The sequence below is a fragment of the Adiantum capillus-veneris genome, chromosome 9, assembly GCF_014529385.1.
Source record: "Adiantum capillus-veneris isolate H3 chromosome 9, ASM1452938v2, whole genome shotgun sequence".
Taxonomy (NCBI): domain Eukaryota; kingdom Viridiplantae; phylum Streptophyta; class Polypodiopsida; order Polypodiales; family Pteridaceae; genus Adiantum; species Adiantum capillus-veneris.
Window position 1 is genome coordinate 111,187,028 of NC_140939.1, and position 16,332 is coordinate 111,203,359.

The following is a 16,332-nucleotide window of genomic DNA, read 5'->3' on the forward strand; positions in this document are numbered from 1 at the left end:
AATGATGTACGTGTATATCAAGCCTATCACAAAGAATGTTTACCGGAGGTGGGCACCATCTTGTCGAACAATGTTGCTAATCTTTGGCCCTAGGTACGACCCCTATGGGGGTAGAGTGCCCCAAAATAGGGCCATCCCATATAAAAAATAAACCACACAATGACTATGGCAAGGCACAAGCAACGCAGGAGAGAAAGGGGAAGCCGTAGATCGCGGACTGCTGCTCAAACTTTGGTGTCGCCATAGTGACGAAAGGTTGTCAATGTCACATGGAGATCCCAATGGTCCCTTGCTCACCCTATTCTGATACGGTCTATTTTCCCCCCTCTCGACACAAGGGATCCTACACACGGTGCCCTCCACACGTGGTTCTTCTCAAGCTCATGTGTATACAAGGGGCCATGCCCATGCCTCGAGATTTGAGAGAGAGAGAGAGAGAGAGAGAGAGAGAGAGAGAGAGAGAGAGAAAATGCAAGCCTTCATCCCTCCTCCATAGCTCCTCTTCCCCTGGTCTCTGATACTAATGTGAGACTGAGGGAACTACAGTGAAGGATTCTCCGCCCTACCACCCATTATATAGGCCCTTGGCCATCCATACTCAGAATCCCCTATCCACAACTAGCATTCAATCCTTGGCCTCGGTCCATGACTTCCCTTGGGTTTACCCTTGACATTACAGGTTCAGCCTATCACAACATTGTGACCTTGATGAAGAACATACTTATAACTTTTTATGGGGTGTTCTAATTTACTTACCCTTCTGCGCATGATCACTTGGCTAGCAATTTAACTTGATTTATTGATAATTTTTCGGATCTTTGCATAATTAATATTCATTTTTCTTTGTTAGAATTTCTATTTACAAAAACCTAATTTTTTAACACTAGATATCTAATGATGTAGAACTTATTTTGAAGATCCAACAATCATTTGATAGATTATGACCCAAGGAATGTGACAATGCAAAAAAAATAAACTTCAACAATTCATTTTTTAAAGACCTGCCTTAGAAAATAACAAAGACAGCTTAGAGGACCTTGATCTATAGTTTTTTTTAAAAAATCTAATAAATAATATACATTGCCACTCATTTTGATTTTCATATATGTCATAAATCTTAGTGTAAGGCCCTCATAGAAAAGAAGACAATAAAATGGATGATCCTCTAGCTCATGCCGTTGGCCAATGCTAGTTGCACCCAAGGTGATCTTCAAAGAGGTCGATGTCTAAATTCATCAAGAGGTATTGATTCCTACCATTGATGGGTATTGGAATCCTTTCAAGGCTCTAGCTCATGGAGGGAGGTGAAGCGACCTTTATGAACGAGTCACGATAGGTGGTGGTGAACTGGCTCACTCTCAACGAAGTGAGATTCTCCTTATCTATAGATGCACCGGTTGAATGGGTAGCGTGGTTGATTCTTAAATGGTCTGAGGCTCCACTCTTGAAGTAGATATATTTTTGTATGCTTAGGAATTTCGTTGTACTGAAATTATTTCACTTTTTTTCTATCAAAAAATTGTCATATTCTCGTCACGTGTGTCATATTTTGTTGTCTCACCCCCTCCCTCATATTTCTACGCAAAGAAAGAACTAAACGTTAGGTATTCTACAGTTGGTCTACTCAAGTTTAGCAATCTAGCTAGCTTTGAGCGAGCACAAAGATTTTTTCCAATGGACAAATCCCCAGGCCATGGAAAGTGTAAATTCTTTATGTTGCTTTAATTTATTGATGGTTGTGAATATACGAATTTTACAAGTAGGATCTCTCATATATGATGCCAAGATCATTAGAGTGTTCGATCAAGAAATCGTGAAGCGACTTCCTAATCAAACATACTTAAAGGCCCATCGAAAGGCCAAACAGACCAAGCTCTTACAAGAGTTCACTTATGAGCTTAGATATCACATTAGACAATACAATGTGTTAGTAGCACATTTCCTTATAGGACGCCTATTCTTTGAAAAGGACTTTTGCTACAAAGGGTAGCAATAAAAATCCACCAAGTTCTCACAACTACCTATGTGGTTCTCAACCAGGTCCTTGACTTCCTAGAAACCATGAGAGCATGGAATCCCACATTTACTTCTACTACTCTAATCCTAAGCATATGTGATGGTAATTCTTCTAGAGTCAAGTCTAGAGGGTCTCTCATGTTGACATGTGCCACACTTTCTTTCTAGTCTAGGTCACTAGTTTCTGACAATAGTGCCAATGTCAACAAGTTGTCACAAGGATGGACAATGCAATCTAGTGCAACATAATGTGAATCCAAGGAGTGTAATAGACTTGACTAGGACATGGACGCTCAAAACAATACTCTTAAGCAATAGGGAAAGTCTCGCTGTAGCTACAAGATTGCTATTTACCATTGATATATTTCCCATGTTACTTCTACAAAGCAAATTTCTTTTAAATATTTTACCAAGATAGAACACTAGTATAAAGAGAAGTGCATAGAATATTAAAAAGATGCATAGTTTAGTTGACGTGCAAAGGAATTATAGTGTTGGTTAATGCCAATTATAAAAGTCTCTATAGTACAATTAACTCAAAAAGTTTGCTAGACAATGAAGGGGGTGTGACCAACATGAAGGTTGTTTCATGGGAGGAGATGAACAAGGTTTCTAAAATGAGCTTACTTATGCTCCCCTTTAATGGTAAGTAAAGCTATTCTATGAGGTTACTAATCTCTTATATTGACATTTTTGCCAAATCAATGTCTCTCACATACCAACTTCTTGAGATAAATCCCTGAATTGCTCTCTCTTTCATGTCTCCCCTTTTAGACATTCACTACCACAATTAGACACCTAACTCTCCTATTCATCTAGTCTAGGGGCACTTGTTGCCACCTAAGCCATGCCCTATTGCCTCTCCTAGGATTACTCCTCTACCTCTCTTCTGAACTCTTCCACCCTTTTATTGGACACGTAATAAAAAAAGGCGTAGTATTCACCATGTGAATGGCCAAGATGACCCATGAGACCAAAAGTTATCATCGCGAAATTGCTGCATGTTGTTGTTCGCATAGGACATGTGTGGTACAATTGACGGAGCACAATCAAAGCTTTATTTCCAAGAAAATTTTGTCCAAAACCAGTTTAATACACACATGAGCAACAGAGTCCTATGGGATTGAGAGAACTTTGCAGCCTATTTTCCTTGAGACCTGAATTTCTTGAAAAAGAAGAGGATTCCAAAAAGTTTAAATAAACCCTATTTGAGAACCAAGGGAAACTCCAAGAATAACACTCTACATGAATCCTTCAAAGCTTGAATAGGGTGGCACTTAAATCTATCTATCTATCTATCTATACTACATAATGCACCTTGAAGGCCTCCTGCCACATGGCATAAGGACACAAGGGAGAGTGGAAGCCAAGGCAAGAAAAGAAATAGGGGCTTGGTGTGGGGGAGTGGAACACCTCTCTCTCTCTCTCTATACACACAAGAGGAGCCATGGAAGATCCAGCACCATTGCTTGATTCCACTTTCCGAGAATAAATTTGTAGGAACCAACAGAGATAAAGCATCTAGTCAATGTACAAGGATGTGTGTGTCCACCTTTGATTAGTGGACATGGTTTAGATTTATGGAAACAAAATCAGCTACTCATTTTTATGTGCCATTGGCATTGAGATGGAGGAATGAACCAACCATCCCAAACACTCTCACACACAGAATCCAACGGGCTAGCTATGCGTAACTCAAACTGACGCACTTGACATTGATTCATCATTCATGAGGCTGCTGCAAAGCTTACAAGAGTCTTCCATCTTACCTCTAGGCATTTTACAAAGCTTTTCCAATCATACAAAGACAATAACTTGATTTTACAACAAAAAATGCTTTCCGACACTACAATATTCATTCACAACCTTGTACAACATCATGTTCCTAAAACCAACATTCACACTTGTACAAATGACACAGAAAACCCACACTGGCAATCTATCCATGTGGCTTGGCATTGCATGTTGTGATCAGCATTTGTGAACTCGAGAGGAAGGACCAGTAAATGAAGAAAAGGACAATGCAGTTACACATACGGCCTCTGACGTTGGTCCATGTTTCTCTCACGCATACCCCGCCCAAGTACAGCTTGTCGCTGCTCTCGGAAATGGCGTAGAAGGGCTAATGCCTGAAATCATACAATTTCTACTGTCATTTCATATGACAAAAGACAAATACTTTGGCAGAAGCAGAAAATGCAAGAATTACCTTCTCTTTAGCTCGGGCTGTGCCAGATTGCGACAATGCAACCAAAGGTGGAATGGCCCCTTCCTGCAACACCATAGCACGGAACCTGTGGTTGTTTGTACATAAATGTAGAAGAGCAGAGGCCGCATTTTCCTTCCCACTCTGTGAACCCAGCTCCACTACCTCAACCAAGGAGGGAATACCTCCTTCCTCTCCAATCGAAGACCGTCCCTCCGAATTGGTTGCAAGATTCGCCAAGACTGCCACTGCCTTGTCTACCATCCCTGCAGCAGGGTCTGCCATCAAGTCCACTAACGGCCTGACCGCCCCAGCACCTACAATGCGTGCCTTGTTCTCATGAAGTATAGAGAGATTGAAAAGAGCTGTAGCCGCATCCTTCTTGCCTCGAGGTGATCCATGCATGAGAAGGTCCACAAGTGGTGGTATAGCACCAGACTGCCCAACAGCAACCTTATTTTCGTCCATCACAGACAAGCTAAAAAGGGTTGCTGCAGAGTTCTCCCTGGCCTCAGCCGTCCCAGTCCTGAGCACCTTCACAAGAGGATCAATGGCTCCCGCTGCAGCAATTTCATTCTTGTTGTTATCGTCAATTGAGAGGTTCAGCAAAGCTGTTACCACATTCTCCTGTGTCTGTGAGTCTGGAGAGTCTAGCAACATTACTAGAGGCGCAATTGCTCCACAATTTGCAATAAATTTTCGATTGTCAGGACTATGCTTAGCAAGAAGCCTCAAAGAGGCAGCAGCAGCTCTTTGTGCATCTTCAGAGCCTGACTTAAGGTCACCAACCAGCCCCATGATGTTCATTCGCATATTATTTTCAGCCACATCCGTGGCTGCTGGGCTTGAGTTTCTTGATGGCACACTGAGATCAGACCCCCTCAACCTTCTCGAGCTTGACAAAGTGAGCCTATTCAAGCTTGCAATGGCTAAAGATGATCCGTGATTGTTAGACCCAAAAACCGGACGCCTCTGCATGGCATGGACCTGTAAGGGTACTTCATTTGGTTGATGGTGGGCTGTCTCTGCACTGTTCTCATCAAATGCAGCATTGTATAAAGTATCATCTGCACTGGAGGCGACACTTGAGCTCGACGTGTTTCTACTATGCGCGCGTGAGTTGGCAGAGTCACCATTGAAGCTACTTTTCCTTGAGATAGATGGGGAAAAAACCATATTGGCATCACCATTCAAACCCGGCCTTGGACTATGGAGGGTGAGGTGTTGTAATGCTTCAGTATCTCGATAACTCTGCCCGGGACTCGGGCTTAGGTCTTCAAAAAACTTCATGTGTGGCATGTGGTCCTCACGTAAGATGGGTAAAGAAGTCACATCTCTGAGCCGACGCTCCGCTAATGCAGAACTCGCTCTCTTGAAGGGCATTGCTGGAAAAGATGCTACTATACCTGTAGTGGAACTATTCAATTTGACTGGCTCAGGAAACGGAACATTATTCACCTCACACCAGCTTGCTATAAGAGCTTTCACAGTATAATTGGGTATAAGGTTTGTATGGTTCAACGTCTGCCTTGTCTTGGGGCATGTAGTGTTGCCTTGATCCAGCCACTGTTGAATGTACCCTCTTTCATACGTCTGCCCAGAAGCCACTATTACAGGATCTGACATTAACTCTAATGAAAGGGGGCACCGAAAATCAGCTGGTACCGGTATCCCACCAAATTCTACTTGAGCCTGCTTTTGCTCAGCTAAGTCATCTCCAATTTTTGTGACCAAGACAAGTAGCTGGTTGATGTAATCTTCTTCATGTTTATCTTTCTCCGTCCTGGCAAGCTCTCTCTCCTTTTCAAGAAGAGCTGCCTCTCTTAAGACATCCTGATTTAAGGTGAGGCAAAACCTCTTTGCCAGGCCCTCAAGCCTATCATGGCTCACTTTGACCCCTTCTTTCAGATCTGCCAAAGTAACCTTGGTGTCCAGAAGCACGTTTTCTTCTCCCTCAACGTCGTACATCATACTACGGAGACCTGCGATGCAGTTGAAAACCTATAACAAGTGCAACAACTAGTGAGACTAAGTCTAAAATCACAGAAAATTTACTTGCAAAGTGCTTGGCCCATGACAATATGACTAGTACGTGAAGCATTTGAAAATCCTCTGAAGAATATACAAGAATCCAAACCTGCTGTTGAGTTGTATCAGTTGGTTGAAGGGCCCCAAGTGGCAAAGAATTCACCTGGCTTTCTATCTCCAGTGTCATGAGCTTGAATTTCTCAGCAAACTTTTCTTTTCTCAACACCTACAATTTTTTTTGTGATAAGATATTAGGTCCCCACCATTCTGGAAAAATGGAAAACCTTGCAAAACATCTCAATGCAAAAGTTAAAAGTGGAGGTGTAGGAGATGAAAAGCCTTATGGTCTTGGAAACTCAAAATATGGAAAGTCAAAAGACTTGACATATATTCTATGTAAAGAGGTTGTGGGATGCCCATGCTTCATTTCTTCACCTTTCGTTGTCTTTTCTTGTCTTGAAGTTTGTATACCTTTAAAAGTCTTTCTTGTTTCATTGCAATCTTGTATGTAGCCCTATTGAATTTATTTTTTTGGGAGCCATCAGAGGCACATTAGCCATATTGCTTTGACAACCATTGATATAAATAAATGACGCAGCCATGAGAAATAGGTATGATGATAAATTTTCTCAAAAAAATTGTTACTTGCAAGAAAATGCCTTGTGTTTACATGGTGAACTGTTAAAAGAGAGACTATAGAGCTCATCAAGAATCAAGATAGTGCTCGGTGGTTACCATGTAAAGTCTGCTACTTTGCCCACCACATCTCATAACAAGACCCTTCGCTTTGAACACAGCATGCTCTAGTCCTTCAAATGAAGTGATAGCTCCTCCAACAAGAGGCACATTATACTCTTGAATTTCATTTATAAGGGGTAACAGAAGTCGTATGGTCCCTGCCAATTTTTTACAAGAGTCCTCATGGAAGGTAGCTTTCCCTGCCAGCGAAGAGATTGCCTCTATCAGTAAGGACAATTTTGGTAACAGTGTTGTAGAGTCCATATCCTGCAGAAGTCAAATAATCGCAGTTTGATCATCAATTTGTGTTTTCCTGAAACATCTTGGCACTTCTAAAATAAAGTGAATGCATAGCTCAAACAAAAAAAGAGGTAGGAACAGATGCAGGAACAGAGGGGATTTAGACAAACAAAAACATGATAAAGTTTTCATTTCATAGTCGTCATCGTACGGTCGTATGGTGAAGTATAATATGGTTTCATATGGAAATTGCAATGTATTTCAATTTATATCATGAGGTATAGATTCATACGGTGCGTTTTCTTTAAAAACTCTTTAAAACCATCAAAAACATTTGCAAATTACCTCATGACTTAGCACTACACCTAGGGCTAATGTTACCATATACATGTAATAGTGATGTGTGTGAACACACTTAGGACCGCCGGATATATACGCCCATCACTCTAGGGCTAACTTATCTTTCCATTGCACAATAAGTAAAACACTCTCTATTGTGTGCCTTGAGCTTCCTTCATCTTCTCCAAGCTATGTGTTTTTCTGCAACCCTAATTCCAACAATTGGTATCAGAGCAAGTTGCATCCTCCCGGGCTTAGTCCCCAGCAGCTCCAGCACACACCTGCTCGCTTTCTCCGATTTCTGTGAGCTTTAGCGAGCGTTCGCAGGTCGACAGAAATTTCAGGTCAGCTCGAAGAGCTTGGTCCTCAGATTTTTGATTCGGGCTCATTTCAGCCTCCGTTTCCACTATAGGCAGTACTGCGCAGACTATTTCATCATTTTGGGCAAAATTTCTGTCAGTGTCGTTTTCTGTATAACAAGTCCCTTACAGTCTTCTACAGTTTGTGCTATATAGCACGTGTTGTTCACGCTTCGTTTCTCCTCTTTTCGGACAGTTTTCACATCAAGTGCAAGCATTCGCCATGGCCGACAACAACACTGATGTGTTCAAGATGTTTGCTGCTAAGGACAAATTGGATGGGGACAATTACCCTATGTGGGCTTACATGATGCAACATGTTCTTGTGTCAAAGGGTGCCTGGAATATTGTCCAGGGCATTGATGTACGTCCTGGTTCTGAGAATGTAGGTGATGTTGAGAATGTTGCAAGTCTTGTTGCAAGGATTGCTGCTGTTAGAGTTGTTTTGCCTACGGCAGAACGAGCTCGTTGGGATGCAAAAGATGCGCAAGCTCATGCATTGATTGCGTTGTCTGTGAAGCGCACTATTACTCCTCACATTCATTCAACGAAATCTACAAAACAAGCTTAGGATATTCTCGCTGGTCTTTATGGAAGTCGCAATGAGGCGAAAATTGCATTGCTGCGTAAAGAGCTGGAGTCGAAGATTATGCAAGAGCAAGATGACATGGACACTTTCCTTACTGGTGTCAAGGATATCAATGAGCAACTTATTTCTGCAAGAGAAGTCATTTCAGACAGTTTCCTCGTGCAGACTGTTTTTTATGCCTTGCCGAATTCTTACCAACTTTTGCTAGTACGTGGAGACTTATGACCCAAGGAAATCCTGAAGTTGTCAAGTTTGATGCATTATGTACATTGCTGTTGCAAGGGTCGTTTTCCAAAAAAAACAGGACTAGACAGTGTGCACATGCAGGTTACAGCTTGTGCATAGTGATGTTTGTGGGCCCATCCAAACTCCGTCCTTGGGCGATTACCTTCACTTCGTGACTTTTATTGATGATCACTCCAGGCATGCATGGGTATATCCGGTTAAAGCGAAGTCCGAAGTATTTATGTGCTTCAAACAATTTCTGGCTATGGCTAAAAATGTTTCGAAATGTACTATGGACACCCTCCGTTCCGATCGAGGGAGGGAGTATATGTCTCAAGAATTTAATGTATTTCTGGTTAGTCGTGGGATAAAACACCAATGTACAGTGCCTTATACGCCTCAGCAAAATGGTGTTGCTGAGAGGAAAAACAGGTCACTTACGGAAATGGCACGATGTATGGTCAAAAGTCAAGCTTTGCCGCATTCGTTTTGGCTTGAGGCCATCATGTGTACCACTTATGTACTTAACAAGTGTCCTATGAAAGCTTTGCAATCTATGACTCCATATGAAGCATGGCATGATAGAAAGCACTCTATTGAGCATATGCGTGTTTTTGGTTGTTTGGCAGGCATATGCTTTGGTGCCACAAACACAACGCAGAAAATTAGATGATAAGGTTGTCAAATGTATTTTTTGTTGGTTATAGTGTTGAAAGCAAATGTTATAGATTGTATCATCCACAAACAAAACGTATTCTGGTTTCACGGGATGTTGTGTTTGTGGAAGATTCTCTACAGCTCTTGTTGTCATGTACTAGAGACAGTAATGTAAGCTCAGAGGACATTTATGACTTTGTTGCCTCTTTTCAGTGGTGGAAGTTCGAATGTAAATTCCAATTGAGGCAAATGTACAACCTATGGGGGTTTTTGAAAATGTTACAGATCAGTCTATTACTGATGCAAAGGTACATAATGTTCTTGATGCGGAAAGGGCTGAAAATGAGCAGGATAGAGGTATGCCAAAATGAATGGTACATACATTACGTGACAGTAAATTGGATACATCTTTGTCTAGTCGCACTCGTTCACGCTCTCGCCATGCATCTTATGCATCAGATTGTTATGCTTTCGCTATGTCTAGCTTACATGATGTTGAGGAACCTCTGTCTTTTGATCAAGCACAAAAGTCAAAAAATTGGATGGCTGTCATGCAATCATAACATGATACATTTATAGAAAATAATACATGGACTTTATGTGATTTGCCTGTTGGCAAAAAGGCCATTGGTACGAAGTGGGTTTACAAGTTCAAACGCAAGCCGGATGGTGAGATTGACCGCTATAAGGCTCGACTTGTTGCAAAGGGTTATGCACAACAAAAAGACATAGATTATAAAGAGACTTTTGCTCCCACTTGTCGTATGACTACTCTGCGTTTTCTATACGCATTAGCAACTCATTTCGGTTGGGATGTCAATCAATCACTGCTTTCTTGAATGGTGACATATTTGAGCAAGTTGATGTAACGCAGCCTCGCGGTTTTGTCAAGAAAGAACAAGAGGATAAGGTATGCAAATATACCAAAGCTTTGTATGGGTTGACGCAATCTCCTCGTGCTTTCGTAACAGTCCAAAGAAAGCACATTGTATGTAAAGCGTGAGGATGATGCACTTCTCATTGTGGTTCTTCATGTGGATGATTTGATGATCACTAGAACAAATGCGAGACATAATGCTAAATTTAAGGCTGATTTGAATGCTACTTCCAAGATGAAAGATTTGGGGCTGTTGCATCATTACTTGGGTATACAGTTTAAGCAGTGTGATGGTGGTATTGCCTTGTGTCAAAAAAGTTACATAGAGACATTGCTATGTAAGCTAGGACTTGAGGATTGCAAACCTATTGCCACTCCCATGGAAACAGGTTTGAAATTGAGTCTTCATGATGCTGGTGATGTCACTCTTTACCAAACTGTTGTTGGATGCCTCATTTATGTATGCAACATGAGGCCGGATATTCAGTTTGCAGTCTCACAAGTCAACAGATTCATGCATAGCCCAGGGTCTAAGCATTGAAAGGCTGTCAAGAGGATTTTTTGCTACGTGAGTGGCACCTTACAACTTGGCTTGTTTTATCCCAAGGGGGGATCATTGCCGCCAGATTTGCATGCTTTTTCGGACTCAGATTGGGCTGGTTGTTTTGACCTGCGCATTGATTCCACATCTAAAAGTCTTCTGGAAATAACTTTCGAATTACCAGAATCATGCAAAACAGCTTGAGATCCACTATTTTTGCCATATACCCAGTAACAGGCAATCCCATTCAGAATTGGATTAAAGGTGCTTGCGCTCCTGCCCAATTGTTTGGGAGCATTTCTACCCTCCTGAAAAAAAAGGCAGGACACCAAGACTTCACTCAAGCTGGTGGCCTCAGCAGATCCAGAATCCTTGGTAATCTACAGAACATACGTCATGAACATACCATGACCAGCTTCTGGCGCACACTGACCTTGCATCATACAAGAATGGACTTCATGCACATCAGCACCTTACCATCAGAGCACTTGCAGACAACAGCAGGCACTGAAAATAAGAAACTTGAGAAAAATGCCAATGGCAGAGTCTGTGATGACAGAGATGAGGACGAATTGGACAAATAGCAAGGGGAGCTTTCAAAACATGTGTTTGTGTTCCGGCAAGACGCCCATCAGCTTCAATTTTAGCTGCCCAAACATGCACTAGCAGAACCAGATGAAGTCTGATGTATGTACCATCTGCTCAGACCTAAACAAGGTCTCCATCATAGACCAGGTGAAGCTTAAGAGACGAATTCCCACAGAAACCAGAGCTCACATGCATCAGCAAATTAGACTACAAGTAAAACATGCGGAAGCAGCAGCTTACACAACATTAACACATACGGCAGCACAAAGAATGCGTACCTCTCTGCATCAGAACTAAGAAATAGACGATGGTCGGGACTCGGCAACCCCCACTCTATTGCAGCAAAGCTGACTCCCTTCCCTCCATAGCACTCTCTTTCAGCAAGTCGATTTCAGCTGAAGTGAGGCCGATGGTCTGCGCTCTTGAAAGGATTCTTCTGCTCTCGACGGGATTGAGAATTTGACCACGAAGGACAGGGGGATCCTTGCTAGAAAGCGGCTTTGAGAAATACAGGGGAGTGCTGTACAAGACATGTAGGCAAGGCTTTAATAAAAGAACGGAAAGCTGCAGAATGACTGCGAAAAGCTGAGGAAGGGCCGGCTATGGCGATGAGGACACTGTAGAGAAAAATTGAGAATGTGGGGCAGCGACAAACGAGAGAGAGAGAGAGAAGGGGGGGCGGGGGGGGGTAATGCAAGAAAAGTAGTGTGTGTGTGTGTGTGAGAGAGAGAGAGAGAGAGAGTGTCTCTGTCCCGACTCAAAAAATTGCCCACCAACTATTCGCAAACTATCACGTCGGCCTGTTACCTGTCCATGTGATCCGTTTCGCTTTTTAGCTTAAACGGAAACTTTGCGTTCAATAAGAACAACTTGGCACGCTGCCATTGGTGGGATTTCTCTTTCTTTGGTTCGTAAGAACAACGTGCGGCAAAGCCCCTATGGGCTGTGAAGTTTGAACTTTGCCAAGACTAGAGAATCCACGCTCTCCTCTCCAAATGTAGAAACCCTAGCGGGTACGCTATTTTTTTGCCATCACCTCATGAAAATGTGTTAGCTCGGCTCATTCTTCGGAGAGAGAAGTGTGCATTCACCTGCCCTCGGTGAACGACCTGGGTCAAGATGAAGGCCTCCCTTTCCCCCACTAAGAGCGCTCCGTCCCCATAAGGGTCTAGGAGGTGTTTGTGGAGGTACCTTCAGCCATGGTGTGGGAGTCCCATAGCTTTTCTGGAGGGCCAGACACCGAGATTGCTAGACCTACTCAAGAGTTTCGTTGGGGGGTGCCTCACCCACCCTCCACACCACTCTAACCCCCTCTAGACTACCAAGTGGCATTGGCGATTCCGTTGTCATCGAAAGACATTTTTGGAAACCGTGCAAAATGCTGCTAAATTCGTGTGAGGGACTACGCTGCCTCTTCTCTCTACGTGTACCCCTCCCACGGCACTGCAGTGGAAGTGCACCAAAGTGCACGTTGTTGTTGCACGCTTTGTAAGCAATCCAGGTACTTCTCTCTCTCTCTCTCTCTCTCTCTCTCTCTCTCTCTCTCTCTCTCTCTCTCTCACACACACACACACACACACACACACACACACATACACACACACACATCTCTGCAACTTGCAATGGCTACTCTAATCAAAACCCGGAGGGCAGCCTAGCGCCATATGAGTAGCTTCTGCTACACAGTCCCCCCTCTCCCCCCATCCCTCTCCGTCTGCTACGTGGTTCCTTCAAAAGCACACGCATCCTATGCCCCACTTTCACCTCAGAGACCTCCTGTACTCTCGATCCTCAAGCTCACCTCCGTCTTCTCTCTCTCCCCCTCTCTCAAAAACACACATGGTCGCGTGTAGAAGGTTGCCTTGTTCTGCCACTTTGTGTGTGTGTGTGTGTGTGTGTGTGTGTGTGTGTGTGTGTGTGTGTGTGTGTGTGTGTGTGCGCGCGTGCGTGCAGCTTGACTTGCCTCCTTCTATTCTTCATTGGCGTTGCCTTTTATGGCATTGTTTCCTTGCAGGTATTTTTATACAAGTTTGTTTTCTTTTTCCTCTGACTAATACAGCTTCATGAACCACTATATTTTTGAAAGTGGATGCCATTGACTTTTTGTTGTGTTGAGTGATAACCTTATTGCTCTAATAATTTTATGGAAATTATTAATTTTTTTTACTTATGTGCTCCGATTACATGAGTTACAGGTTTCTTTTTGTGTGGTGCAAGGGTCTTAAGTTTGCAAAGGTGTCTGTACAATATGGTCTCGTTTGCTACATACCGGCATCAATAATGCTCCTTTTTTTTTCTGCAGCCATGTCCTCTCGATAGAATTTGCCCATGGATCTTAACAATGAATGGAGGACGAGGGCGAGGAGGTGCTTTCTTCCATCCCGCCAACGGACTCCCTACTCGACGAAGCGATGCTGACTATCGAAGCTAGCGGCGGCAATCCGTCCATGGTGCCACAAACGGGAACACCTCAAGCAAACTCCACCATAATGGGGTTGAGCTTGCAGCCACGGTAAGGAGGATCGCCAATTGGAGGGTCAGACTGCACATATGCTATGGGGCCTACAACAACACCTTCTCGATCAGCCTTCGTAGGCACTGGAAGGTGGCCTTACCCAGCCCTCCTCTTGCCTCGAGTGCGGCCAGTTCTAGTAAGGCCATCCTTGCTTTCAGTACCGCATCCATTGCCTTCCACAATGTCGTTGCCGTTGTCTGCCCGTCTTGCAACTGCTCTACCAACACCAATCAGCCCCATCGTTGTCCCCACCTCCTCAAACAAGTGCACAAACTAATTGGTGATTGCACGAGATCATCATAATATGTATACATTGGTGAGCACTTTACATCATTGGCTCTCTGCACAAGGTGCAGCCAATTCCAATGACAGTTTCTATGGGTAGCAAGTAAGCATGGCCTAGCTATCAAGCATATGATTCAACGAAAGACATGAATACATTAAGAGAGCCTCTACGCAAGTAATATCTTGTGTTAACACCTTTGAAAATCTAGTATGACTATTTTCTTTGGGGGTATTTGACATTTTTCTCCTCGGTTCATGGAGGAAGAAGATTCTCTCATGAATTAGCTGTGAATAAGATTCCAATTGCATTGTTGCTTAGCTGCAGCATTGATTATGTCTCTAGGAGTGGTGTTTTCAGGGGTATGACCCGGCTAATATACAATCACTCCATAGGTGTTGAGAGTCATGATTTGAGCTCAACACATTTGAACTTTCAAGGAACAAAGTCCGCAATCTACCAAGGGGTAGTGGATAAATTCAACTTTCTCAATTGATCCCAAACACTTTTGACTACGGTAGACTATGTTTGTCACCGTTGGCTACTAGGTTGAGCATGTTAGGTTTAATGGCCATGTGGCCGACCACCCATCACTAACTCCTACTAACCCTAAGTGTACGATTATACACTTGTGTGAGCCACTAACACAAAGTAGAGTGTGTATTGTGCCTAAGGGCATAAGATAGAGAAGAAAGAAAGGGGGCACACAGTGTGTGTGGGCTCTCCCCCTCCAACCTGTGTGTGTGGCTATGGTGGTGTGTGTGTGAGTGTGTGTGCGTATTCATCTTCCTCTTCCATTATGCTCCCAGCTCCTCTCCTTCATCTGGTATCATAGATGTTTCATTCTCAAAATCGCTTCCCCATGCACGCCTTTTAAGAGTGCAAACAAGGTTTCGACTTCGGCATCGATAAATTCAGCATTCCGAGAGCGTTTCTAGTAGGTGTCTTGAAGTTTTACCCCCCTTTCGAAGCCATTTGTGCCATCAAAAATCTCATTCAAGCTACGGTTTTGGAGCTGCATTTTTCAGCTCTCTTTTGGTAGTTTGTGATGCAGAGCTTCCATAGCCATTACAGGTACCATTGTTGCAGTCTCTTCCATCTACTAGAGCCCATGGCTCATTCGGGAGTGTATAGCCTCTTTCGGAGTGCCCTTATACACACACATAGAGTGGGAGTTTGATGGCATTTTTTTCTTCGACTACAGGTACAGGTACAAGAACATAGAGCAGCTTCGTTACCTTCCTCTGAGCTTCTCGGCCTCGATTTCGGATTCAGCTACGGCATCGGCATCGACTTATAGGCTACTAGTTTCAGTGCTTGCGATATATCTGGTTCCAGTGGGAGAGTTTTTTATGCATACATGCATATGATGGCACTTTTGACAGTGTTTGAGCTCTTTTGAGAGCAGTTTGCTCCCCGCGGGGATATTTCTTTGCATGCACATGCTTTTGGCACTTGTTTGAGCGTCGTGACAGACTTGTACATCTTTGTGGATATTGCCATTGTACGCTTTTGTGGAGCCATCTTTTGGCTAGTACGGTAGTCCCGACCATTTCTAAGACTTGGTTTGGAGATGATAGCCATTTCTGAGACTTGGCTATACGTTTTGCTGCATAACCTACGTTGTTGAGGGTCGATAGCGTGAGGTTTCCATTGAGCTGAGATATTCTCAAATGTGGAGATACCTTTGGTGATACAGGTAGCTGGAGCATCCCTTACAAGGCCTCGCCATAGGACATGCATAGAGTGGTATAGGTGCTTTTGATGCCGAGTTGGCAGTCTATGGTCAGTTTGACAGTTTATACGCCTCACTATACAATGTGCTTTTGAGAGGCATTGACCTCTTTTATGCTTTGTGAGTGACATACTTGGTCCTTTTGTCTCGTATTTTGGTTGATATAGTCCCAAATATAAGGAGACTCTGCCGAAATTTTCCTAGAATCTTTTGGTAGTTTTGCCACCATGTCTACTAGCAAAGACCGTGACATTTATGACATGAAGAAGTTTGATGATACTAATTTTCAGCTTTGGAAGAACCAAATGCATTATGTGCTTGTCCAAAAGAAGCAAAATTTGTCTATTGCCTATGTGGCTAGAACTGAAGATATGCACATGACTTAGTTTCAGCGGG

General features: G+C 43.2%; 2 protein-coding genes and 1 pseudogene across 3 annotated transcripts; 2 read left to right on the top strand and 1 right to left on the bottom strand.

Moving 5' to 3' along the window:
• Window positions 1–3,752: 3,752 nt before the first annotated feature.
• On the bottom strand, window positions 3,753–12,070 carry LOC147450982 (U-box domain-containing protein 4-like). Of its 2 annotated transcripts, none has more exons than XM_086519945.1 (5): window positions 11,682–12,070; window positions 6,986–7,188; window positions 6,360–6,476; window positions 4,226–6,223; window positions 3,753–4,145 (listed from the first exon to the last, which is right to left on the bottom strand). In XM_086519945.1, exons 1-5 carry the CDS (start codon window positions 11,689–11,691, stop codon window positions 4,044–4,046), a joined length of 2,430 nt encoding a protein of 809 aa, XP_086376071.1. In that variant the 5' UTR covers window positions 11,692–12,070; the 3' UTR covers window positions 3,753–4,043. The 2 variants fall into 2 exon arrangements, with proteins under 2 accessions (XP_086376071.1, XP_086376070.1); XM_086519944.1 differs by having other exon boundaries at window positions 6,986–7,255.
• Window positions 7,287–11,669, top strand: LOC147450983 (uncharacterized). Its single transcript, XM_086519946.1, has one exon. The coding sequence runs from the start codon at window positions 8,150–8,152 to the stop codon at window positions 8,495–8,497; it is 348 nt and encodes a 115-aa protein (XP_086376072.1). The 5' UTR covers window positions 7,287–8,149; the 3' UTR covers window positions 8,498–11,669.
• A 1,637-nt stretch (window positions 12,071–13,707) lies between the features above and the next one.
• Window positions 13,708–14,238, top strand: LOC147450984 (uncharacterized; annotated as a pseudogene).
• The last annotated feature ends 2,094 nt before the right edge of the window (window positions 14,239–16,332 follow it).

What these genes read in the sequence shown, in the direction of transcription:
- LOC147450982 (XM_086519944.1), bottom strand. Translation starts at nt 7,252, where the DNA reads ATGGACTCTACAACACTGTTACCAAAATTGTCCTTACTGATAGAGGCA. An exon ending in AAAGTAGCAGACTTTACATG is followed by an intron (nt 6,477 to 6,985) that starts GTAACCACCGAG and finishes AAAAAATTGTAG; the next exon opens with GTGTTGAGAAAAGAAAAGTT. An exon ending in CAGCCCGAGCTAAAGAGAAG is followed by an intron (nt 4,146 to 4,225) that starts GTAATTCTTGCA and finishes GTATGATTTCAG; the next exon opens with GCATTAGCCCTTCTACGCCA.
- LOC147450983 (XM_086519946.1), top strand. Translation starts at nt 8,150, where the DNA reads ATGGCCGACAACAACACTGATGTGTTCAAGATGTTTGCTGCTAAGGAC.